At 39.6% G+C, this 25356-nt stretch overlaps 2 protein-coding genes across 8 annotated transcripts in view; one reads left to right on the forward strand and one right to left on the reverse strand.

Annotated features, from left to right (window-relative positions):
* Positions 1-15284, forward strand: part of rfx2 (regulatory factor X, 2 (influences HLA class II expression)) — a 28108-nt gene extending 12824 nt beyond the window's left edge. For 2 of the 4 annotated variants that reach the window (XM_054790998.1, XM_054790999.1), the window contains exons 2-18: positions 783-891; positions 2113-2202; positions 4369-4451; positions 4699-4966; positions 6191-6265; positions 7470-7651; positions 7816-7935; positions 8175-8293; positions 8589-8707; positions 10534-10646; positions 10789-10940; positions 11069-11166; positions 13448-13597; positions 13698-13906; positions 14260-14413; positions 14495-14537; positions 14640-15284. In XM_054790998.1, coding sequence (XP_054646973.1) covers positions 784-891; positions 2113-2202; positions 4369-4451; positions 4699-4966; positions 6191-6265; positions 7470-7651; positions 7816-7935; positions 8175-8293; positions 8589-8707; positions 10534-10646; positions 10789-10940; positions 11069-11166; positions 13448-13597; positions 13698-13906; positions 14260-14413; positions 14495-14537; positions 14640-14755 — 2199 coding nt within the window. In that variant the 5' untranslated portion in view covers position 783 and the 3' untranslated portion in view covers positions 14756-15284. The remainder of the gene's footprint in view (positions 1-782; positions 892-2112; positions 2203-4368; positions 4452-4698; positions 4967-6190; positions 6266-7469; positions 7652-7815; positions 7936-8174; positions 8294-8588; positions 8708-10533; positions 10647-10788; positions 10941-11068; positions 11167-13447; positions 13598-13697; positions 13907-14259; positions 14414-14494; positions 14538-14639) is intronic. The other 2 variants (XM_054791000.1, XM_054791001.1) reach the window with 2 other exon arrangements.
* Positions 15285-15805: 521 nt separating this feature from the next.
* fcho1 (FCH and mu domain containing endocytic adaptor 1) overlaps positions 15806-25356 on the reverse strand; it is a 64387-nt gene continuing 54836 nt past the window's right edge. For all 4 annotated transcript variants that reach the window (XM_054790992.1, XM_054790991.1, XM_054790993.1 and 1 more), the window contains 9 exons: positions 25097-25197; positions 24455-24656; positions 22685-22799; positions 22446-22601; positions 22220-22352; positions 21781-21977; positions 19840-19904; positions 17687-17854; positions 15806-16580 (listed from right to left, as the gene is read on the reverse strand). In XM_054790992.1, coding sequence (XP_054646967.1) covers positions 16552-16580; positions 17687-17854; positions 19840-19904; positions 21781-21977; positions 22220-22352; positions 22446-22601; positions 22685-22799; positions 24455-24656; positions 25097-25197 — 1166 coding nt within the window. In that variant the 3' untranslated portion in view covers positions 15806-16551. The remainder of the gene's footprint in view (positions 16581-17686; positions 17855-19839; positions 19905-21780; positions 21978-22219; positions 22353-22445; positions 22602-22684; positions 22800-24454; positions 24657-25096; positions 25198-25356) is intronic.

Below are 25356 nucleotides of genomic sequence, written 5' to 3' on the forward strand. Positions count from 1 at the left end.
TGGGTCGGTAAATGCTGGTCAGGCTTGCGTTCCCACCGCAGTAGGCGGGATGGCGATAGCTAATGTGACATGATACAGTGCAGTGTGCTGGCAGTGCCTGTAAACAAGAATGGCTGTGAATCCCTCCCATTTATCGCCGCCTTCCATAAGTGAACTAAAGAGTATCACCACGACTAGGGCCCCAACAATGAAACGTCGGGCGGTTGTGGTTTGACGTTGGCAGACCCTTGCCCTATATTAATAGAAAACACAATAAAATGTGCATAATGCAAAACTGTGTGGTAGAAGAAATCTGTTAAAGCCATATTACCTAAAAAGTTGGCATCTCAAGTGAGTACCAAGATGATTATTTCATGCTGACAGTCCAGCATGGTGGCAATAGCGTCACAGTTTGGGGCTGCATGATTGTTGCCATGACTGGGGAGCTGTGGTTCATTGAAGGGGAACATGAATTCCAGCATGTACTGTGGCATTCTGCAGCAGAGCCTAGCAGAGACGACAGGGCAGGTTTCCAACATGGTACAGGTAACGTGTGATGTTATTTTCAAAGGGCAGTAACTCTATACTGCTTTCCAAGCTGTGCACTCTTTCATTTCTATTGTCCCCTGAGAAGAAATGCAAGGGGTGTGTACTCGCTTTTGTCAGATACTGTATACCAAAGAAAACACAAGTACCTAGTTGCCTTGAAAAAATCGGGGCCAGTAGCTTTATAAAACCCTTTGTTTTATTGCTTCTCATGTCTTTCTCTTCTCTTGATTGTTCCTGTCATTCCTACAAACCAGCATGCAGAGCTCAGAGGGCGGGTCCGACACATCGCCCAGCGTGGCAGCGCTGCGGACGTCATCATCAGCCCAGGCCCCTGTGGTACAGCCTGTCCCAGCCTCCCAGCAGGTAGGGTGCTGACAAGAGCCAGCGGTCTTCTGCTGGACTACTGCAATTTATTTTGAGCGAAACATTTGCTACAGTGAAATGACCTACACTCCATTGTTGATAAATCCAGTCAAACCTCAGTTTTTGTATGATTTGTATGGTTTTGGTAGAACATTTTTGCCAAAATTTTGCCTCGGTTTTTGTACAATATTGCACGTAACAAATTAGTCTGTTTGCCCCGTACTGCATCGTTCCGCGATATCAAGGACCGACCGTGGATTTTTTTGGTGCAACTGCTAAATAACCCACCTTGGAGAAAGCTTTGAGTGGCAGCAATTTGATAAAGAAGGTGAGAAACACTTGAATTCAATCTCGCCAGGATGTACGGGAAGTCCGCATCAACAATAAGTTCCATCCATTTTCTGTTTATAATTATTTTGTATTGTTTTCTGCATGTAAAACTGTAATTACTGTCTTCTAAATGTATTTTTGTTAAAATTTTTGTGTATCTAGGACAAATTAATTGGTTGCATTATTTCCTATTGGAAAAATTGCCTCAGGTTTCAGACGTTTTGGTTTTCGTCTGACCTTTCGGACCGAAACAGAGGTACCACTGTACAAATGTTTCCAAATCTGACACACATCACCTGCCGTAAAATACACACAAACCGTCAGCTATTAAAATTTACCTGTAGTAGCCCTTTTCACATGGTCCTTAAAAGCAGGCTTTTTCCTGGAACTTTACAGGTAGTATCAGAGCCGTAACAGAGGTGGGATGGCCCCTGTGTGAAATGGTACCCAGAAATGCCAGGAGCGCAGTGTGAAGAGACTCATTTGTTCCACCCTATCTTGTTTAAAACTGCTGTTGCTGTCCGATTTGCATTTGATTGGTCATCAATCATTACGTATCTTAAGTGTCTAATTATCTTATTAGACAGTTCTGTGGTGCTGCGTACCCAGTGGGTACTGTGTGAAAGGCACGGGCGAATAAATGTTGGCTATACTGTTACGGCTCTGATTTGGCAAATTTGTGGGATCTCTGTGCAAAAGAGGCTACTGAGAGCAAGAACTGATTATTTACATTACATTTACATTATTACATTTTAGCTTTGTCCCTTTCTCAGAAGTGTGGAATTTTTGTCAGGAATTATTTTAAAGGATTGGCATATGTTGGTTATCTGGCCGTGTGTGTGATTATACATGCATACCCTTGTAATGGAGTTATGTCTTGTATCTACACAGAGGGTGCTGGTACAAGCCACAGGCTCAGTTCAGAAGGGTGGACAAGTACAGCAGCTTTCAGTATCCAGGGCTCAACAGGTGCCTCAGCAGGTACACAGTACTGTGCATACATCTACAGTGCTGTGAACATAGTCGTATACCCCGTGGCCCTTAAGCTTCTGTTACTGACTCGTACTTAGCAAAGCTACAAGATAATTGCATTATTTCTACTAATTAATTTAATTTGCAAAATATGATACTATTTGATGCTTGCGTGTCAAATTGCAGTCAGAATTTACATTCAAGTTGAACAATAACAGACTGTGATGTTAAGGTAGTATTGAATATTGTTTTAATAATGAACTAGTCAATCAGTAACTGAAAGCTGCTGATTCAAAGCTGAGTTCATTCTCCAGCTTCCTATGCTGATAAGTGTCTTTCTCTGGCTGAGCCTGGCCCACTGCCTGTATCTTTGCTTCTTATTAAGTGCCCACATTGTTTCTTGGGAATCAAAGGGGATATTTCAAGTGTCTGGAATGAGGAGGACCTTGGCATGCCGTCTGCACAATCCTATTGCATTCACCTTCTTTGATTGACACTAAACTAACACATCATCCCGCATCTTTGCACAGGTTTCCAAATTAGCTCCTTTTGCATGCGATGATGAAATTCAACAGTTGGGAAAATGTGAAAAACTGTGCCTGTTGTTTGCAATGAAACTTGCCGTCATAGCATTTAGCTTTTGGCACCATAAATATGGCCCCACAAAGCTGCTTGCATGGATTTCGTCTTATTTGCTTCATTGCTGCTTCATCCATCTGGGAGGAGACGACATTATTCTGTGTGCATCACAGTATAATTGTGACATTTGTGACGCCTTGCCCTTCATCAAATGGTGAAAATTTGTCTGTTTTTGCGGGACAGTCACTAATACAACACTTAACCACCTCCACCAAGTTGAGTTTTTTGAAAATGCCTTTTTGATTTGAGAGGGTGCAAAAACAAAAAAGGAGGACACACCTTTTCCATTGCACTCATTATTACTAGCGCTGTCAATCGATTAAAATATTTAATCGCGATTAATCACATTTTGGCCATAGCTAACTCATAATTAATCACGCAGATAGGCATAAGTATTTATCTATAACAAGTAGGGATGTAAATGTCTGTGTGGTAAACGATTTGATCCACAGCTACGATAACTACATCCAATTTTATGTAAAGGGATATCAATTTTGGAAATATGGGCCATTATGTTAATGAAAAAATAATATGCATTTTTTGCATGTTTAATGAAAGTGGCATTTTGTGTCACTTTGTTTGGTGGTCCTTGAACGCACCTTCTATCATCGTCCCATGCTGCACAGGTAGATTACTATACTGTATTTACTTTTACTACACTGTGCTAATGTGCATATTTGTTCGATGAAAAACAGGAAAAACAAGTCCAGGCTCGTACTGGTAGATGGTAGGTCCGTATTCATTTTGTGCTTTTAATTTGATGTTGTTCCTGTCATAGTTTTAAACAATACATAATAAGTAAGATCAGTTAGATCGCTATAATGTACGTATGTTTCACTGATGCGTTGATGACTAGTTAGTGTGCTGCTAATGCTACTTAATGCTAGCGCTGCTCAGCCATGGTCACATTGATGTAAACCCCTAAATAGCTGTCCTTGCCTATGCCTGTCATTAACTAGCAGCGCGTACCCAAATTTTAGCTTGTAGTTCAAAGCAAAAAATCAGCCGAAAAACACTTGTTAATTGGGACACTTATATGCCAAGGTACCATTCTATAAATGACAATAAAAAAATACCGGCAGTGCTTCAGTACCTTCTCGCTTCTCTCTGGCAAGTCGGCGTACTCCGTGACAATTCTAATCACAGCGACAGTAGATACAAATAAATTTGGTCTTGTTGCAAGAGTCTTCTGCCAGGGCTTTGAAGCTAAATTTACCAATCAAACTACTTTTTTTTTGTTCATTTCTGCTCAATATTTGTTCCCACTTGTAGCTCCACAGTCACTGCTACTTCCTCAAGCTACATGGGCCGAGGGTCAAACAGGACGTGCGCATTTTCATTGCGCGTCAAAAAAAATAGTGCCGTTACAGGAAACGTCCGTTAACTTTGACAGCGCTAATTATTACCATTCCTATTCTTTTTCCTTCAATTCACAAATCTGTACCCGACAGTTTGCAGTGCATCTTCTATAAAATAAGTGTGTAAAAAATTAGGTTTAAAATTGCCCTGCTTTGATTTTGTGTTCATTCTTTGTAGGTGCAGCAATCACAGCATGTGTATCCGTCCCAGGTGCACTATGTAGGGGAAGGTGGAGAGGCTGTTTACACTAACGGAACAATGTGAGCAATGTTCTAAAAAAGTACATTTCAATTGCCCTAAAGTATCTAACTCGCTATTTCTTAGTGTCTGGGTTGTCATGCCATCATGGTTTCTAAAGCCTGGTGTGACATTGCTAGAACTCAGTCTCCTAATTAAAGCTACTGTTTTTCCTGAGTGTAAAACTAGTATAGTATATAGTCTCTTGCTATACAATTTCATTTCAGAACAATGTTCTCGCTGCACGCTAACCACAGTGATCCCTCACAGTCGCACGGCCTACTACAACCCAGAAGCTCAGTTGTACGGTCAGAGCAGTGGGGGATCGTACTTTGACTCGCAGGCCGGTGGTGCTCATGTTGCCACGGTGGTCTCCTCTGCCAGTGGTGGGGTGCCACCGCATAGCATGGTGGGCATTGCCATGGACGTAAGCAGCAGCCATATCATCTCCAGCGGCAGCACCTATTTGATCCATGGAGGAAACATGGAAGGAAGCCGCAACCATATATCTCACTCATCTCGCTCCTCTTCAGCCATGGTGAGCAACACTCATCCTGCTTTCTTGCAGTACTCTTTCCATCACAGTGATAATAATGTAGAACAATTATAGTTATGTGAACTATGATTGAGGAAGTTGGCACTGGAATGGCCATTGTGTCACAGCGTAATTATTATGTAACAAATAGATGGTTGACTTTAGCTGCTACACTTTTTACATTTTTATTTCCCTTGACTACTTACTTGACTAAAGGGCAGGCCGCAAAGCCACACTGACTAGGTGCCATCATTCCTCTATTTGGTTGTGAGAGCTGGATGGAGTAACGTGGCTCAAGGAGGTCCACCAAGAAGTCTCTAAACTGCTGTAGAATCTCAACAGGCTACACTTACAGTGTCACGATCCAAGCGGCATAAAAGTATACAGTATATGCCATTGGCAGGGACAGTTGACAAACTTTGCAGCAGCCATAGTTGGGGCATCCCGGCTGCCTGCAGTGAAGCAGGACCAAGTGCCTGTAGAATGGGGACACTGGCTTAAATAATTCAGCCCTGCCTTGTTTCAGAGGTTTTCACAGGCACTTGAAGGCCCTACGAAACAAAGCAACCCCTGGGGCTCATTACCATTTGGCCAAGAGCCCTCGGGAGCATTCTTAGGGGTTGGAACGATGCCTCCTTCTTTTTTCTTTTTCTTCTATGTCTCCAGTTGGCTGCAGAAGCACCTCCTTTTCTTTTGGTCCTGATTTCCTTCTACACTGAATGTCACTCGCCTAAACTACTGTATAGCTTTACAAATCAATGACAAAATCACTCTATGTAGTTCTTAAATAGTACCCCACTGTATACCAATGTATTGTTTGTCTTAGTTTTTGTTTTCCACATGGATTGTTGGATAAGTTACGGTACTTTGGGGGTGTTGACCTATTGTCTCTAAGCTTGACATGACCTGTGCCCCTATTTGTGGTTCCTATTTGCATACATTAGAGTTTCTGACTGCAAGCCAGAGCTAACTAAACTCCAGGTCGCTTGATTTGCATGCTTTTGTATGGCAATAATGGATTTGGCGGCAACACTGACTGATTTGAATGGAACTGCAATGATCTGGCTGCTTGCTAACAGTCTTATTTCCTTTATCTATTTTTTGTGTTTTAATGTACTTCTGCTTATTTCTGACTCTTTTTTTTTCTCCCCCTTTCTCACTCTTTTGCCTCCTCCCCCTTCTGTATCCAACTTTTTTTTTTTTTTTGCATGGTCCTCCTTTGTTTAGCTTGAAATGGCGATTGAAAACCTCCAAAAGTCTGAAGGAATTGCAAGTCACAAAAGCAGCCTGCTGAACAGCCATGTAAGTCCATCTGGAACTTTCTTTGACAAAGGACATGAGAACTTGGGAGGGGGGAAGAAATCTGTGGCTGTGGAAATCTGTAGGTAGTGTGTTTGTACTCATGTTGGCAACATTGAACACACCACCTACCGCTAGCTCGACTGACCCTGCACTGTCCCACTGACACGCATTATTGCCCCAGTATTATTCATCCCTCATTTGCTTTCATTCGCTGTCACTTTCTAAATTCTTGTACATGTCTTACATCTCTGCATGAATTTCTTTTGTGTGTGATTTCTTTTCCAAACACATTTTTTGTGTGTGTTTTGATTGTGGCAAAAAGACACTTAGATAGAATCCTAAGCAGTATGTCTTGTCCCTGTGTGATGGAGTGTGCTTCCACTTGGACACATGTAGCCGATCATTAAACGGGTGTGTTGGGCTGCACCAGTGAATCTGTGCCTTCACAGACTGTGACAAATCAGGACTGAAAAATGTTGTTTTGTGATGCGTAAAACCTAAGCTCATCAGTGCATATTACATTCAATTGCCCTTCTCATGACCTTGTACTCCAAGCCTGTCTTACACAGTATATAGTTTTACCTTTATAACACACTCTATAATGACATGTGCCTTTGAAGAATAAGACTATATAGGTACTTATTTTCGACAGCTATCCATCCATTTTCTATGGGTTGCAGCAGTATGCTGGAGCCTAACCCAGTTGACTGGGCGAGAGGCGGGGGTACACCCTGGACTGGTCACCAGCCAATTCACACCATTCACGCTCACATTCATACCTATGGACAATTTAGAGTTGCCAGTTAACCTAACATGCATGTTTTTGGAATGTGGGAGGAAACCGGAGTACCCGGAGAAAACCCACGCACGCACGGGGAGAACATGCAAACTCCACACAGAGATGCCCATCGCAGATTTGAACCCAGATCTTCCTGATCTCGTTGGTGTGATGTTGGTGTGGCCAACATTCTAACCACTAGGCCACCGTGCGGCCCATTTTCGATGAGTTAGCTAGTAAACTTTTTTTTTTACGGCAACCCCTTAATGTAATCGTAAGGGAAACACTGGCATATGTGTGTGTGTGTGTGTGTGTGTGTGTGTGTGTGCGTGTGTGTGTATGATATAAGCTTTGTTGTTCCTGTTCATTATCAATGAACAGACTTTCTTCATTGGCTGCTTCTGATTTTGTCGTGTATGTGTTTAGCTCCAATGGCTGCTGGACAACTACGAGACTGCAGAGGGTGTGAGCCTGCCCCGGTGCTCCCTCTATAACCATTACTTGCGCCATTGCCAGGAACAGAAACTGGATCCAGTCAATGCAGCCTCCTTCGGCAAGCTCATTCGCTCAGTCTTCATGGGCCTCAGGACGCGCCGCCTCGGAACCAGGTACGACTTTGTCTGACTTTTCCCCCCGATGCTCAAGGTCCTGATAACAGTAATCATGTCGCTATTAGCGATGCAACGAGGATGATGATGCTTATAGATGTTCGAGGGATGCTAATGACAGTGATTACACCGATGACATACTTTCTGGCTTTTGAATCTTTCAGGGGAAACTCAAAGTATCATTATTATGGCATCCGGGTGAAGCCAGATTCTCCACTAAACCGGCTGCAAGAAGACACCCAGTATATGGCCATGAGGCAGCAGCCTGTCCACCAGAAACAAAGGTCAACATTCTTAGCTCATCCTATCGTCATCTCTAGCTCTGTTTCTTAATGTTTCATTTTCATTTTCATATGTACTATAAAAGTGTTTCTGTTATCATGGTCTTTCTTTGCTTTTTTTGTTTACACTTCTCAGTCTTTCCTCTGTTGCTTGAAAACAACAACAAAAGACTCATCTCCTCACTCAAGTAAGATGTGCCCCCCCTCCTAAACCAATATCCTGCTTTGTCCTGCCTGTGTAGGTTCAAACCTCTGCAGAAGGTGGATGGAATGTCTGATAACCTGTGTGTGAGCTCCCACTGTAACAACACTCCGGAACAATCTGTAGCAGCTCAGAGCCAGCACCATCAGCAGTACATAGGTCAGTACATGAGTGGAAACCCGCCCATAAATACCTCTGTATACATGCAAGTCAGAGCACAACTTTTGTGTTTTGAGTATACATACAAACATAAATTACTAGGGGTGTCCAATAATATTGGCTGTTTTTCCAAGAGAAATTTGCAGTATTGGTTGGTATCTTTATCGTTAATGAAGTGTATCGATAAGAACGCTAACATCGAGCATCTCTATTTATTATGTACTTCAGTCAATGAACACATTCATGCGTGTGACTGAAATAAGCGATGACCTGTGGGCCTTTGTGCGTCCTGCAGACACATCCCACAGCTTGCCTGAGTTCCCAACCCCTGAAGTGGGCAATCAGCCGCTGCCCGAGCACATCAGTATGAACGACATCAAGAAGCTTCAGACGCTCTACAGAGACCACTGCGAGGTAGGTGTCACGTGCATTTTCACCACCGCTGAGGCGTCCTCGTCTACATTTGTTGTCCTTCGCACTCAAACCCTTATTGACACAGTTAAATAATATGTATTGGCGAATTTAATTAATATTTTTAGCAATCATTTTTGTTGAAAACTGAGGGTGACAGGCTGAATAACATTGTGAAAGTCTACTGTATGTCATCGAGCTACACAATCGTTGTTTACTTCGTAGTAAGGACTGATGCAGCCAAGCTATCTATGACACACGAAATTTCTGTACTTACTAGTGAATTACAAAGTGGCAGCATTTCCTCTAATAAATGAATTATTCTGCTTGACTGACTCACAGCAATCCATCAGGTGTCAGGCTGTGGGCTTTGCTAGACATCTTTGCATTGTGTCATTCACATGATGAGCAGGTCCATGAATGTGAGAACAAAGTTTCCACCATAGGATGAAATAATAAGAAACATTACAATCTAAGAGCTTAACAGACAGGAGCGCGTGTGATTAAAGCAGCCAAGTGCTTTATCGCATTATCACTGGCCTCCCCTTGTCCATCCTCCCCATGCTCCCTTTGTTCCTGCTGTCTTTTCATCCACAAGCAGCTTTCAAGACATGCCAATTAACCTTTCTGTGCGCTGGGTGGACATCTTGGTGTCTTTGTGGCGGCCCCCTCGCAGGCCTTTTGTGTTGGCTTGTCTGTGGACGGGCACACAGGCTCCCGTCTTTGTCTGCAGGCACATTTCTGTCAAACTCACGCCGCTTTTTGTTTGATGTTAACGCTGCTGACTTAGTTGGTTTGCAACAATGAGCTGTTATCTCATTAGCGGGGGCTTTTTCTCAGCTGATGTTATGAAAGATTTACAAACAAATGATGTGTTTGTAGTTTGAGTTTAATACTTAAGGATGTGTGTCCCAGGACATATTCTGTCCACCATGCATGAACGTGATCATGATGTGTTACTTTTCTCCTGTGTGTGTGTGTGTGTGTGTTTTTTCATTTATAAGGCATGCTGTTTTTCCTGTGAGGCAAAAAACTCCATGCTTGTTCAGCGGGGATGGGGAATTCTCCTTTTTGTTTTGGAGTTCTGTGTTTAACCTGTTGCTGGGGGCAACCGTAAACAAGGTTGCCATGGCGACAGCTCAGCAGACGCAAAAAACATAGCATGTGATCGAAGCCTACACCGCTTTGTAAAAAGATCCAGCAGCCTCGCTCAGAGGGAGTGAGAGACGTGGAAATGGTGTTGACACTCGCGCGGTCCGCATGCTCTTGCCAATTTATTAGGAACACGTGAAACGCTGTGATATACAACAGCCCGGCAAAAAAAAAAAAAAAAAAAAAAAAGAATTATGAGTTGAATGTTGGATGTGTTGTGTGTTGTGGTGCTGGGTTGCACTTGTATAATGCTCGTCATGTGTCCCATTTGTTGACCTTTTGGTTGCTGTGAAATCAGCATTAAAATTTGTATTCACACAACACACACACACACACACACACACACACACACACACAAGAGAAGAAGTGACATGGGTCAACTGAGGTCGACATGTTGCCACCAGGACAGGAATGTGTGGAAATCCGCCTCAAATTTGAAGTGGAGATGAAACCTAAACGTGACCTTTGGGATCCCGCCCATGATTGATGTGTTGTGTTCCTGCTGGCTCACAGTCTAACCAGTCAGGGCCCACATTGAGCGGGAGCAGCCTGTAGGAGCTGTGTTGTGTGTCTGGTTGCCATGGTTCCACACTCAGTGTTTTGTCCCCCTTCCTCCCCTCCCCTCCCCTTCTCTCCCTCCCTCCTGCCACACTCCCTTCCCTCCCTGCCGCCTGCAGGCTACTCTGGATGTGGTGATGAACCTCCAGTTCCACTACATTGAAAAACTCTGGCAGACCTTTTGGTACTCAACAGCGCCCTCTAGTGAAGGAAGCACCACCATAGCCAACAGGTCAGAGCACGTACTGTACAGGAAACACCAGCCCTGCATTACTTTTTAACTGAAGACGTATTATAAAACCAAACCATATGTTGCACTGTGACTGGCTATCATTCATTCATTGTTAACCTGGATGATTTTTTTCGGCGTGTAGCGATGATGAACTGGATGGCGTGCTGCCCAGAGAGAAGCTAGTGGCTCTGTGTAAATATGAACCAGTCCGACTATGGATGAGAAGCTGCGATCACATCCTCTACCAGGCCTTGGTGGAGATCCTCATCCCAGATGTGCTGCGTCCTGTTCCCAGTCAGTGTGTTCTCAACAACTATACAGTATTATCATATTCATGCAATTGCAACTCCTCGTTGCAATTTGCTGCTGTCACGTCACTCAAGCAAGGGTGACTTGTAAGACGACCTGTTGCTGTCCTCCAGGCACTCTCACTCAGGCCATCAGGAACTTCGCCAAGAGTCTGGAGGGTTGGCTGACTAACGCCATGACCAGCTTTCCTCAAGAAATCATCCGCACGAAGGTGACTGGCAACACAAAGAGCAACACGAGACTGCTGACTGGTGTTTTTTCTTTCTAAAACTCACGTTGTATATCGAATCCTGTGACAGATAGGAGAACATAAAAAGATGTGTCCACGTACACATGATTAAAGTCCATAAAAATCATCTTTACTGTAAAAAATAAATCCATAAATAGTACAATTTTTAAAATAAAAATCTATAAAAAAATTAGCACACCCTGTGGTGTTCTTAATTTTGTAAAATTCTGACAATGAAACAAAAGAAAACAAAGTTGGCATTTTTGGAAAAAGTTAGATGATTCAAGAGTTTTATTGTCATGTGCATGGTAAAACAGGCAGTTCTACTATGCAATGAAATTCTTATTCTGTTCATTCTCCCAAGAAAAGAAAGAAAACACAAGAAAGAATAAGAACATAAGAAACATTAATACCAATAAATTAAGCAACAACAACAGCAGAGACATTAATACAAATAAATAATACAAATAAATGAGTAAATAAATAAGGAAATAAATAAAAGGAATAGGAATAAAGGTATAATATTATAGGAATAAAGGTATAATATTATAGTAATAAAGGTATAATATTATAGGAATAAAGGTATAATATTATGGGAATAAAGGTATAATATTATAGTAATAAAGGTATAATATTATAGGAATAAAGGTATAATATTATAGGAATAAAAGTATAATATTATAGGAATAAAGGTATAATATTATAAGAATAAAGGTATAATATTATAGGAATAAAGGTATAATATTATAGGAATAAAGGTATAATATCATAAGAATAAAGGTATAATATCATAGGAATAAAGGTATAATATTATAGGAATAAAGGTATAATATTATAGGAATAAAGGTATAATATTATAGGAATAAAAGTATAATATTATAGGAATAAAGGTATAATATTATAGGAATAAAGGTATAATATTATAGGAATAAAGGTATAATATTGTAGGAATAAAGGTATAATATTATAGTAATAAAGGTATAATATTATAGGAATAAAGGTATAATATTATAGGAATAAAAGTATAATATTATAGTAATAAAGGTATAATATTGTAGGAATAAAGGTATAATATTGTAGGAATAAAGGTGTAATATTATAGGAATAAAGGTATAATATTATAGGAATAAAGGTATAATATTATAGGAATAAAAGTATAATATTGTAGTAATAAAGGTATAATATTGTAGGAATAAAGGTATCATATTATAGGAATAAAGGTATAATATTGTAGAAATAAAGGTATAATATTATAGGAATAAAAGTATAATATTATAGGAATAAAGGTATAATATTGTAGGAATAAAGGTATAATATTATAGTAATAAAGGTATAATATTATAGGAATAAAGGTATAATATTGTAGGAATAAAGGTATAATATTGTAGGAATAAAGGTATAATATTATAAGAATAAAGGTATAATATTGTAGGAATAAAGGTATAATATTATAGGAATAAAGGTATAATATTATAGGAATAAAAGTATAATATTATAGGAATAAAGGTATAATATTATAGGAATAAAGGTATAATATTATAAGAATAAAGGTATAATATTATAGGAATAAAGGTATAATATTATAGTAATAAAGGTATAATATTATAGGAATAAAGGTATAATATTATAGGAATAAAGGTATAATATTATAGGAATAAAGGTATAATATTATAGGAATAAAGGTATAATATTATAGGAATAAAAGTATAATATTATAGGAATAAAGGTATAATATTATAGGAATAAAGGTATAATATTATAAGAATAAAGGTATAATATTGTAGGAATAAAGGTATACTACTACAGACCTTATCAAAATCTTTAGACCAGTTGAAAAATTGCTAGAATTTGCATTTTGCACATTTGGATCTTAATGAGGTTTTAAGTAGAGCTGCAATATGCAAGAGCAAGAAGGGGGAGTGAGACAAAATAATTTGGAGCTTGAAATTTCAACAAAAAACCCAACTGAAATAGGTTGTTTATCACCTGATCAAAAGTTTAAGACCACAGGTTATAAAAGCCAAAATCTGCTCAAAATGTTCATTTTCTGTCAGGCATTCACACTGTCGTGCCCTCCTGACGGCTAAAGCTAAGAAGCTTTCTCTTTTTCAACGTGGTTGGATTGTGGCGCTGATAAGCAAGGCCTCTTGCAGCGTAACAGCTTTATCAAGATACTATGCTTTTCTGACTGGGGCTGGAGCACCTCTGAAATTCAGGTCGTGTGTGTGTGTGTGTGTGCGTGCATGTGTGCGTGTGCGTGCAGGTGGCAGTGGTCAGTGCCTTTGCACAGACTCTGAGACGTTACACCAGCCTCAACCACCTGGCGCAGGCCGCCCGTGCCGTCCTCCAGAACACCTCACAGATCAACCAGATGCTCTCTGACCTCAACCGGGTTGACTTTGCTAATGTTCAGGTGGTGGATGGTTTTCCTTCACAGATGTTGAACGCTCATTGTGGTGCATCTTGTTGATGTGTGTGTGTGTGTGTGTGTGTGTGTGTGGGCTGTGTAACAGGAGCAGGCATCCTGGGTGTGTCAGTGTGATGAGAGTGTGGTCCAGCGTCTGGAGCAGGACTTTAAAGTCACCCTGCAGCAGCAGAGTTCTCTGGATCAGTGGGCCACCTGGCTGGACAACGTGGTCTCCCAGGTGCTCAAGCCTCACCAGGGCAGCCCCAGCTTCCCTAAGGCGGCACGCCAGTTCCTGCTTAAATGGTCTTTCTACAGGTACTCTACTTCCTGCTCCTACTGCATCTCTTCTTCATCTCACTACAAAATACCATTTTACACCGTATTGTACTTTACACGTTATTTAAAAATACTACAAGGGAGTCCTAATATGGCAACAATGATGTCATATGTTGTTTTCACTGGAGGCTGAATGGCAAAATTGGAAAATATTCCATTTATTTATGCGGAAATTCACTTAAGCGTGATAAACGAGGGATGACAGTGTTATAAAAATCCAGGTACTGGTGGTAGTGTGGTGGTTCATGCAGTCGCCTTTTCCCCCCCACATTTCACAGGCAGGTGTCATCTTTCCCCCCCCCTTCTAAACCTCCGTCCTCTCCCCCCTGCAGCTCCATGGTGATCCGAGACCTGACTCTGCGCAGCGCGGCCAGTTTCGGTTCCTTCCACCTGATCCGCCTGCTGTACGACGAGTACATGTTCTACCTGGTGGAGCACCGCGTGGCTCAGGCTACCGGGGAGACGCCCATCGCCGTCATGGGGGAGGTGACGGAAGCTCCTCTGATCACAATGACGCCTTCTTGCTGCTCTCAAGCGTTCATGGTCTTTTTTTGTGTGTTGCTACAGTTCAGTGACCTGAGCTCCATGATGCCAGCTCTCATGGAGAAAGGTAACAACAAAAAATACTACTGGGACTGCGATTGTTGTTATTTTTTTTTTTAAATTGTGGTTCTGGAGTCTGATTTGGACCCGACCTTTCCCGCTCCATCAGACGTGTCCTTCTCTGACGAGATGAGCGACCTGGGCAGCGAGGCCGACGTGTCCCGAAGCGAGCCGGCCGTCAAGAGGGAGCGCATCGAAATGAGCCACCCTCTCCAGGAGATGTGAGACGTGACTCCCCCTCCCCTCCCCAAGGCGCCGGCCGGTCGGTCGGCCACACCGCATCCTTCTGCCATGAGTGTGTGCGATGTGTACATTCTCTACACTATACGTAGTAGCCACGCTGTCGTGGTCAATAGTGGCGCACAGGTCCTTCTTTGTTTATTTGACTGCAACTGTGAATGAATTAGTGCATTTTTTAATGGGGTGTGCTATGTGGTGCTCACGTGTTTTTTGTTGCTTTCGTTCGGTTAGCTGTGCCATGGTTGTCATTTGAGTGCCTTAGATTGCTAACGATGAAAACCATCACTCCTGATGTCCACCTGTCCCTCAGCTGTGCCTCGACCGCACAATGAATGTATTGTCTCAGAGCACCTTTAAACAAAGTGGAGGTGTGTGTGTGTGTGTGTGTGTGTGTGTGTGTGTGTGTGTGCGCGCATGCGTGCGTGTGTATACGCCCATGTTGCCTCTGCTGCAGCTTGCAGCGCACGGAAATTAAACAAACAAACAAACAAAAAAAAAACGGGACAAGATTGAACATGCAACCTATGGACCCAAAGGACCTTTCCCTCATTCTAATGTGCGTTACCGTGGTAACCCGTAGATGTGTTTACCTCACTAGATTTCTATGCTGTGTGGCTCCGATGACATAAAGCGAGTATTGACGGTTCATTGTATGTAAATAGTTCCACTGCAGACCTACAGTAGCATCCTTAGCGCGATCATCATCATCATCATGTCACCCCCTGCTGAGGCCCCTTTGGATTAGGTACACGCTAACAGGAGGATGGTTATAAGCTTAATAAATTATATATTACATATATCTTTATATGATGTAGTGTGTGTGTGTGTGTGTGTGTGTTCTGTGGCCTTTTCCCTCATTTCTTTTTGTGTCGGAAGAAAAAAAAAATTGAATTTGTACAACTGATTAGACTTGAGTGTGTGATTCATTTGTTCCCAAACTGGCCTCGTCCAGCGAATTATTGCTTAATTGACAATTTTCTGTTGAAATCGGCCCACTTGATTGAATCCCCACCCCCCAACCCACCCCCTTCACCGCTTGTGCTGACTTATTTAAGGCTTTTTGAGACGTGTCGCCTTCAAGTGCTTTGGAAAAATGTAATATTCTTTTTAATGTTTTGTAAAACTGTTTTAGATTTTGATTTGTTTTTTTATGGAGCTAGATTTGGGTCCTCTTACAAGTATACTGAACCCTTATTTTTGTGTCTTTTTAAACCTCCACTTTATCCAGCCCAAGAACAGACGATGGTTGTTATACTGCATAATACAGGCTGTATTTTGTACTTGGTCACAATGTGTTATAATAAACTGGCGTAAACCAAAGTCTTGCACATTTCTTTATCAAACATCAACATCACAATTCCTCTTTTTGTAGCAGATATACAAACAACGCTTTTTTTGGAAGGTTTAAAAGATCTAACAACCCTGTTTAGTCATTTGGGATATGCCAGCAACTCCATACTCATCATCCATAATGCTCATCAACTTATTGCTCACATTCTTCCCTGTAACGGACCTTTAGCTTCGTTCGCAGTCTGGTAAACAAAAAGGCACGAGAAGAAAACAAGAGAAGAACTTTCCCTCCAGGCAGAGACGAGACAATACGCAAGTGAAAATCGAGAAGAAGAAGAAGATGATGATGGTAGCTTGGTCCTAAAACAGCAGTAAACACTGTCAGAACTAAGTGCTTGTTCGCTTCCTTCGAAAGGAACACACGGAATGCGCCTCGTCTCCAGGACGTCTTGATCGTGCAACATTCTCGTGAAGACGGATGGAAGCAGACATCACAAGGTGCAGCCCGCCATGTACTTCCCTGTCATGCAGACGGCAGAGAAGAGGAAAAAAAATCATTAGGGTCCAGGTTCAAATCTGGGTGACGAACTCCCCTAAAGTTATTGTTGAATATCCTAAGTTTTTGCCTTTTCTAGTTGCAAATATTTATTTAATATTAAGTATTATGATTAACATAGTTATATTTGATGGGTATTATAATGAATATGTACAAATAAAATTTTAATATTTAAAAATATAGTACAAAAATGTTTTTGGGTAAAAAAAAAAAAAAAGTATTTTACTTTTTTTTTTCTCCAAAAATGGATTTTGTCAAATGACTGCTCTTTTTTCCACTTTTGTTCTTATTTTTTTTAGTTTTCTCGTTTAATTGTATTTTTAAAATTCAACCCCCAACGTAATTTTCCAAATATTTCAAATTTATATATATTTTTTTGTTTGTAACATTACAACTTAACATTTTATTTCATATTTGAACTTGGACAAAAATGACATTTTGTTGTCTGTGTTACGATTTTAAGCTCGTAAAACATTTTTTTCCTAATATTACGACTTTATTTTAATATTTTGTAAAATGACTGCTCTTTTGTTCACTCTTGTTCTTATTTTTCTTAGTTTTCTCGTTTAATTGTATTTTTAAAATGCGCCGAAAGCCGCTAAACAAAATATCAATGAAATGACCCCGGGGTCACACGTTGGACACCCCTGCCCTAAGTTGGTAATAATTTCTAAATCCGTGATTTCTTCAACAACAAGACTCTGATTGCACGTGTGCGTCATCAATAGTCTGACATGATGATTCGTTAGTGGTGCCTTTTACACTTTCAAATGTGTTAAATGAGCGAGTGAGGCATCTTGACATATGGAGAGGAGGGAAGGGTTCTGGAGCAGAATCTACTCCTTTACAGCAGTCACTCTTATTGCAAATGTTGATCCAAAATCGGAGGAGAACATCAATGTCAAGCTGTGTGTCACAAATAGACATTTTTTGTCTCATTTACTTGCAGATTTTCACCATTTTCTGCCCCAGAATGCCCCCCCCTGCAAAAAGCAGGGCTCTACTGTATCAATGTCTGACATTTATATTTCGTGTGTTTGTATTTTTGATTTATGTACGGTTGTGTTCACCTGTGGCGAATCGCTTCTTGACCAGCGACATGCGGTAGCGGCTGCCGACCAGCTCCACGTCCATGCCAGACAGCGAGGCCCCGGAGCCCGCAAACTGTACGGCCAGGCTGGGCGGGGGGCCGTGGGGGGCCTCCAAACACTGCCAGCTGGCACACAGCGTCCCCGAGCCTTGGAGACGGGTAGAGAAACACAGTGAAACCGCCAAAGTCGTACAATTCGGAGTTCCACCACAAAAAACATGGCGTAAAAGTTCGACAAAAACTGAACGTCGGTTTGTATGGAAACACCTTCCCGCCACTGAGAGAAAAAAATATCCCAATGGTAAATCAAGATTACGAGATTAAAAAGTCATAATTACAAGATAAGAAAGATAAAGATAAAAAGTTGTATTTATGAGATAAAAGGTCAAATTTATGAGATAAGAAAGTCAAAATTATGAGATAAAATGTCAAAATTATGAGATAAAAAGTTACAATTCTGAGATAAAAAGTCATAATTAGGAGATAAAAAGTTGAAATTAGGAGATAAAAGGTCAAAATTTGGAGAAATTACAATCTAAAAAGTCATAAATATGAGATACAAAAGTTGAAATTAGGAGATGAAAGTCATAAAAGGTCAAAATGATGAGATAAAATTTAAATTATGAGATAAAAGTCATAATTCTGAAATAAAGCAGTTTGTCTGATAATTATGAGATTTATAATTATGAGATAAAAGTCAAAATTATGAGATAAAATTTTTAATAATGAGATAACATTTTTAATTGTGAGATAAAAAGTTGTATTTATGAGACAAAAAGTCACAATTATGAGAAAATGTCAAAATTATGAGATAAATTGTCAAAATTATGAGATAAAATGTTTTAATTATGAGATAACATTTTTAATTGTGAGATAAAAAGTTGTATTTATGAGATAAAAAGTCAAAATTATAAGATAAAATGTCAAAATTATGAGATAAAATGTTTTAATTATGAGATAAAAAGTTGAACTTATGAGATAAAAAGTCATAATTATGAGATAAAATTTTTAATAATGAGATAACATTTTAAATTGTGAGATAAAAAGTTGTATTTATGAGATAAAAAGTCAAAATTATGTGATAAAATGTCAAAATTATGAGAAAAAATGTTTTAATCATGAGATAAAAAGTTGCATTTATAAGGATAAAATGTCATAATTATGAGATAAATGTCAGAATTCTGAAATAAAGCAGTTTGTATCTCATAATTTGGACTTTTAAGTCATAATTATGCCATTTTATTTGGTCATTTTGCCTTTTTATCTCATCATTATGACTCGCCAGCGGGGTCGTTTTTTCTTTCAGTGGCAGAAATGGGCTTTTGCAGGTTTGTTTTTACAAAAGAAAACAAACTTGAGGCTTATTTAGCTTTGAACGGTGTGAGCAAGCGTAGAAGCAGAAATGGAACGTCAGGCAGCATCAGGTCGTGATAGCGTCTCCGTGTCAAGAGGATCATGATCATGAATAATCAATCATCCAATGTCAATTCCAATATACTAAGTATGTTTGTACTATTATACTGTTTTTACTATTATACTGCTGCTTGTATACTGCTGATATGGTGATATACTGGTCCTGCATATATCCTGTATATTTCAAGACATTGTTATTATTAGTTATTAGCATCCACATTTCAAGCCTTTTCTCTTCATATTATGTCTTTCTGCTCTAGTTTTCCCTTTTTTGGGGTTTCATTTTATTTCTAAATGTGCCGCGGGGGCCGCACATCGGACACCCCTACCACACCGGGCCGTAATAAATACCACGAGTACCTGGAAAACCCTGCAGACACCTTCCCGTTTACTTTACTGTGTCATCCAGCAGTTTGGAGCTATCTTGAGTTTTGTTATACCGTGGCTAACTTGCCGTATGGTCGTGTGAGACGTGTGAGATCAGCACACCAAGCAAAGAGCGTCTGCCAGCAAAACGCCCGTAAAAGAAGAAAAATGACAGATTTATACAGCATGTGGACGTTTTTTTTTTGTTGTTGTTTTTTTTTCTTCCAAGAAACTAATGATATGATTCCAAAATAATATGAAGACGTGGGTAAATGTCAAGCTGCTTCATTCCCTCCCCCTCCGTTTCCTTCCTTGTTGGGGTGCTTCCTTGTTGAGGAGAAACGCAGCTCTGACCTTTGCTGTGGTTGGTGGGAGAAAGGTTGGAGAGCTTCCACAGCAGACGCCTTTCCTCAGCGTTCCTGCGGGGACACGAAAACAGTCGCTGACTTTTTCACCTACAAGACGCAGTCTTGTCATCTGTGGCTGCTATTTTTAGCTTGGAGGTCAAGCCTCCAAACACATTCCCCCCACCTGCCCTTTTTGTTTAGTTTTTACTTCAATTGTATTTATTGTTTTAATAATATTTTATATGTTTTTAATATTCTTCTTTCTTTATGATTAATTATTATTATTATTATTACTAATATTATTATTTATTTATTATAGTTATTTGCTTTTTAAATCTTTAATTCTTCATTTTCTTTTAAAATTGCACAAGCTATACGTTGTCAGGCTATCCCCTTTGTTTATTTGTTATTTTGTAATTACTAATTGTATTTAATTGTATTTTTTTTTAAATAATATATTATTTGAAAAATTTTTTTTCTTTCTTTCTTATTTTATGAATTGATTATTTATTGTATTTATTTATTTTTTAATCTATATTTTCTTTTCAAATTGCACAAGCTATACATTGTCAGGCTACCCCCCTTTGTTCATTTTTTAATTTTATAATTATTAATTGTATTTAAGTATATATTTTTTTAAATATATTGTTTTTAAATAATTTTCTTTTTATTTTATTATTTATTTATTCATTATTATTATTATTATTATTATTTATGATTTTGTTTTTTTTATCTATATTTCTTCATTTTCTTTTAAAATTGCACAAGCTACACATGGTCAGGGTCCCCCCTTGATTATTTTTAATTTTATAATTATTAATTGTATTTAATTGTATTTGTTTAAATAAAAACAGCAAAATTTGAAAAATCTGCAGTAATTTTACAAGAATAAAGTCAAATTATTAAGAGGAAAAAAAAGTGGTTATCAAACAAGAAAAAGTCCAAATTTTACAAGAATTACGTAATATGAGGAAAAATAATGTCATTTTAGTAGCATAAAGTTGAAATATTAAAGAAAAAAATATGTTTGTTTGTTTTTTTTAATTTAAATTTTAAAGCAGCACTGTTTGTCAAACAAACAAAAAAATAAATAAAGTTGCAATTTTGGGGGAAATTTGGTTGCGGATAATGTTGCAAGAATAAAGTCAAAATATTATGAGAATAATTATGAATAATTATGAGAAGAACATTTACAAGAAAGTTGGGTAAAAAAAACCCCCAATAAAAGCGGAAATGGAAAAAAAAGCTGTTATTTTATGAGAATGACGTGAAATCATGAATCAAATCACATGAAGAGAAAAGACTCGTATTCTAACAGAAACAAATGCTGCAATTTTACCAGAATAAAACTTGAAATATTTTTAGTAGCATTGAAATATTAAAGATCTTTTTTTTTTAAGTTGTAATATTAAGAGAAACAAACAAAAAAAATAAAGTTGTAATTTATGGAAAATTAGGTTGGGGAAAAAGTTATTATATATTAGTCATAATATCACAAATGAAGATTTACGTTATTTAATGTCAAATTACATTAAATTCATTTTTTAAGAAGAAAGTTGAAATATTTGGGGGGAAAAAAAACACGGCATAAAAGGGGAGAAAAAAGCAAAGACTGGTGTTCATACTAATAAAACGCTTTTTCACTTATATCACAAAGCTGAGATGCAGTTTTTTCTTGAAATATGTAGAACTTCTTAGCATATCTACATGTGTTTCTCTACAAAATATCAAAGCGACCCTTGCATTCCATCATTTTTCAGTATGTGGCCCTCGGTGGAGAAATTTTAGACACCCCTGTGCTGCAGTGCATCTCCCCCTTTATCGCCTCCTGGGTGTGTTTCTGCCGCTGCACTGTCATTACGTGCCTCTGTGTGTGACACTAACCCTCCCAATGACACACACTGACCACAGTGCTTGTTATCGCCCAATTATAGGAGTGATTGCTCACCAGGAGGCGGGCGGCTGGCACTGCAGGTCGGTCGCAGTGTGGTCCAGCTGCAGCAGCACCTGGACGGCGGTGAGCTGGGTGGAAGGCGCCGTCACAGGACAGCAGTGGTAGTCCAGAGACACCCTGATCACCGTGCCACTTCGCTGGCACTCTGCTGACAACAGGAGAGGGGCCCTGGCTGGGTCCTGGGAGGACACCTGCACGTGCAGTACTTTATTATTATTATTATTATTTTTTTTTAATGGGATCCAAGACATTTTTGCCGGCATCTTAAAATGCAAAAAAAAAAAAAAGTATAATTAGGAGCCTTTTTAAAAGTCAGTATGAAGCACTTCTACACCAGTCAAACAACAAGCATCATCATAAAATGTTATTCATCTCTTCATACAGGCAATGATGGGTGCATGTGAACGCAGCACAAAGCGTGTTAGATGGTGACCTGATACTTGAGTAGTCCAACATTGTAGTAGGAAGCCTGGGGGTTGACCTCAGCTTCTCGCTGCAGGTGGAGCTGCAGGGCCTGCATGTTGAACCAGAAGTCCCGGGCTTCCGGGTCACTCTGAGACGGATCGCTGTGTGCACATTGCTTACGATGAGCGCCACAATGCGACAGAAAGCATCGAGGTTAAGTTAAAAAAACAAACAAAAAAAACAAACCTACTGACCTGTAGAGAAGTTTCTGATTAGGCAGGAAGTGGTCTATCCTGGAGATGTTGACCAGTCGAAAGCTAAGCACGGGAACGTTGGCGTTAGCTGTGAAAATGCGAGTGATGCCTGCTGGGAAGGACATCGTCAGGTCGCCTGTGATCTTCACAAGACAGCTGTAGAACAGAGGAAAGGCAAGACGCTCTTTATTGTCTTTCAACAGCAGACAGGATGGGAGATGTGTAGACATCATGCTGACCGATTGTGTTGTCCACCCTTGAAGTAAGCGTTGATGTACTCGGTGATGGCTGCCGCCACAGGCCACGCCTCCTGGGTGCTGAGGGAAATGGGACTGGGTCCTCGCGAGAGGTGCACTTTGCAAAGAAACAGACTCAGACTCATTCATGCTCCTTACATGAAGTGCTGTGTTTCAAGACATTTCAAGAAAATAATAAACAAACAATAACAAAGCAAACCAAAATAATAAAGATGAAATATTAAGAGAGTAAAATTATAATATTAAGAGGAAAAAAAATAACATCATGTTGAAATATCAGAAAAAAAGGTAATATGAGTAACAAACAAGGCAAAGAATAATGTTGCAATTTTTGGAAAATTAGGTTGGGAAAAAGTTATAATAGAATAAATAAAGTCAAAATATTATCCAAATAAAGTCATAATATAACGAGGAAAAAAAATGTACAAGAAGAAAATTTTAATACCATAAACTCTGGTGTATAAGCCGCTACTTTTTTCTGAAAACTTTTAACCCTACGGCTTCTACGCAGATGCGGCTAATCTATGGCTAAATTCCAATCTTGTGACATCTCCTTTACTTCAGAACTTCTACTAATTGTTTAACACTGTGCTGCTCACACTCCGTCTTTGGCAGGAGCCAATCACGAGCTATCCGTGTACTCACAAGCTTGTCAACCCATTGGAAATCGCAGGAGGTCATTATATATAACATTATAACAACATAATAGTCTGACTCACTGTCTGTCATCTTACTGAGAACACTAAATTCATCACACAGCAACTTAACACATCACAAGTATATCTCAGAAATACACAAACATGTACCAATACAAATTTAAAATGAAAAAAAAAAAACATTTTAAAGTTTTCCCATAAGGTGTTTGATCTAAGCACCACATTTACTGGGGCGCTACAATGACGTCAGCCTCCCTCTGGGCTCTATACTCTGGGCTCCTCTGGTGGACAGGGGCAGCACTGCAGCGCCATTCATCTATGTTGCTTGTCGTCCAATGAACTGCTCTTCTGGCAGTAATGCAATGGGTAGATGTTAAAATAGCTGCTGTTTGTTATTTTAAACTCATATTGGTACATGTCATGTATATTTCCTAGCTAGCCCTTTGAGTGGTAAGTTGCTGTGTGATGACTTTAATGTTTTTTGTAAGATGAAACCATGAGTCAGACTGTTATATTGAGTTATGACCTCCTGCAATTTCCAATGTTTTGACAAGCTCATTGCGGGTTTTTTCATAGCTCATGATTGGCTCCTGTCAAATAAAGAGCTGCCTTGTCCTCACGGACTCGTGTGCACCACAATGTGATCATTTTATGACGTGGACACGTGCGGCTTATACACCGGTGCGGCTTATATAAGAACAAATCTGTGTTTTCCTCTAAATTTAGCAGGTGCAGCTTATACATCGGAATTTACGGTATTTGTAAAAATGTAAAAAAAAGCATGCACAGTAAAAGAAAATGTAAAGAGAACTGTAAAGAGAAAAAGTTTATGCTTATAATACACATTTTCACCGATAACACAGGGATAAAGCTAAATATCAAAAACGTCTCAACATACAATATCTACATGGGTCAGTTTTAAAAATGTAAAATTGGCCCCCACATCCTTTGATTATTCAGTATGCAGCCCTCTGTGGAAAAAGTGTGACTATTCTCGTTCTTCCAAGGACACACAAGTTAGTTTTGCATTGCCATCTTTACTACCCTAAGCTCTACATAAAATCAACAGCCGAGCTTCCCATTAATTCTTTCTTACACTGTCTTGGTGGGTGGTCCTGGAGCGGGTAGGGTAGAGGGGAGGCTTGTCCCACCCTGGCAGGGCTGTGGGCTCGATTCTGCCCTCCCCATTCAGTGTCTCTGGTTTGGGGCCCCCACTCGCTAGGGCTCGAGGAGGAAGAGGAGGAGGAGGTGAGGGAGGGGCTAGGCTCAGGCAGAGGTGAAGAGCACAGCGACCGTGACTGAGATGAGGGGGACAAGACAGGGTTGGCATCAGCAGGACTGTTGTATTGTGTTAATAGCCCGACAGCACTACATTAGGTACAGCTTCACGATCTGATGACATCCATCCAATACAAGAACTAACATCTTGCTTGTGTACTTTTATTGAGTGTACAAGCACAATAATAAACACATGTAAACAAATTATGTGTTTCTTTTTGTTATTGTTTGTAAAGACAATGCTCTCTTGTACTGGATATCATTATACTGTGAAAGTGTACCTAAGGATGTGGCTGGTGAGTGTATATATTCTTTACATTACACACACAGTAGGAAATTACAGAAAATAACGATAAAGAGTGATGTGAATTACTTATTTAAACCAAACCACAGGCAAATGCCCAAATACTGGACTTTTTTTTTTTTTTTTTTTTTTTTAAAACAACAACTGCACACTTACCCGATCATTGAGTCGACCTGTGCTCCTTTTGGTCCTTGTCGCCCTGGAAAGAGCAGCTGTGATCACGTTTTCGGTATCATTTCTGTAGGTGTGTTTGGACCCTGAGGAAGACACGTTTCTTGAGTAGTTCCTTTTCCATGTTCCTTTCCAATCACAATCATGATAAAGTCACGTCAAGTCAAGTATGATATGTGAATTGCTCAGATGTACCGTGGAACCTCAGTTAGCATCAGTACTCGGTGTAACAGAGTACAGTTTCC

Source organism: Dunckerocampus dactyliophorus, chromosome 10 (genome assembly GCF_027744805.1).
Source record: "Dunckerocampus dactyliophorus isolate RoL2022-P2 chromosome 10, RoL_Ddac_1.1, whole genome shotgun sequence".
Taxonomy (NCBI): domain Eukaryota; kingdom Metazoa; phylum Chordata; class Actinopteri; order Syngnathiformes; family Syngnathidae; genus Dunckerocampus; species Dunckerocampus dactyliophorus.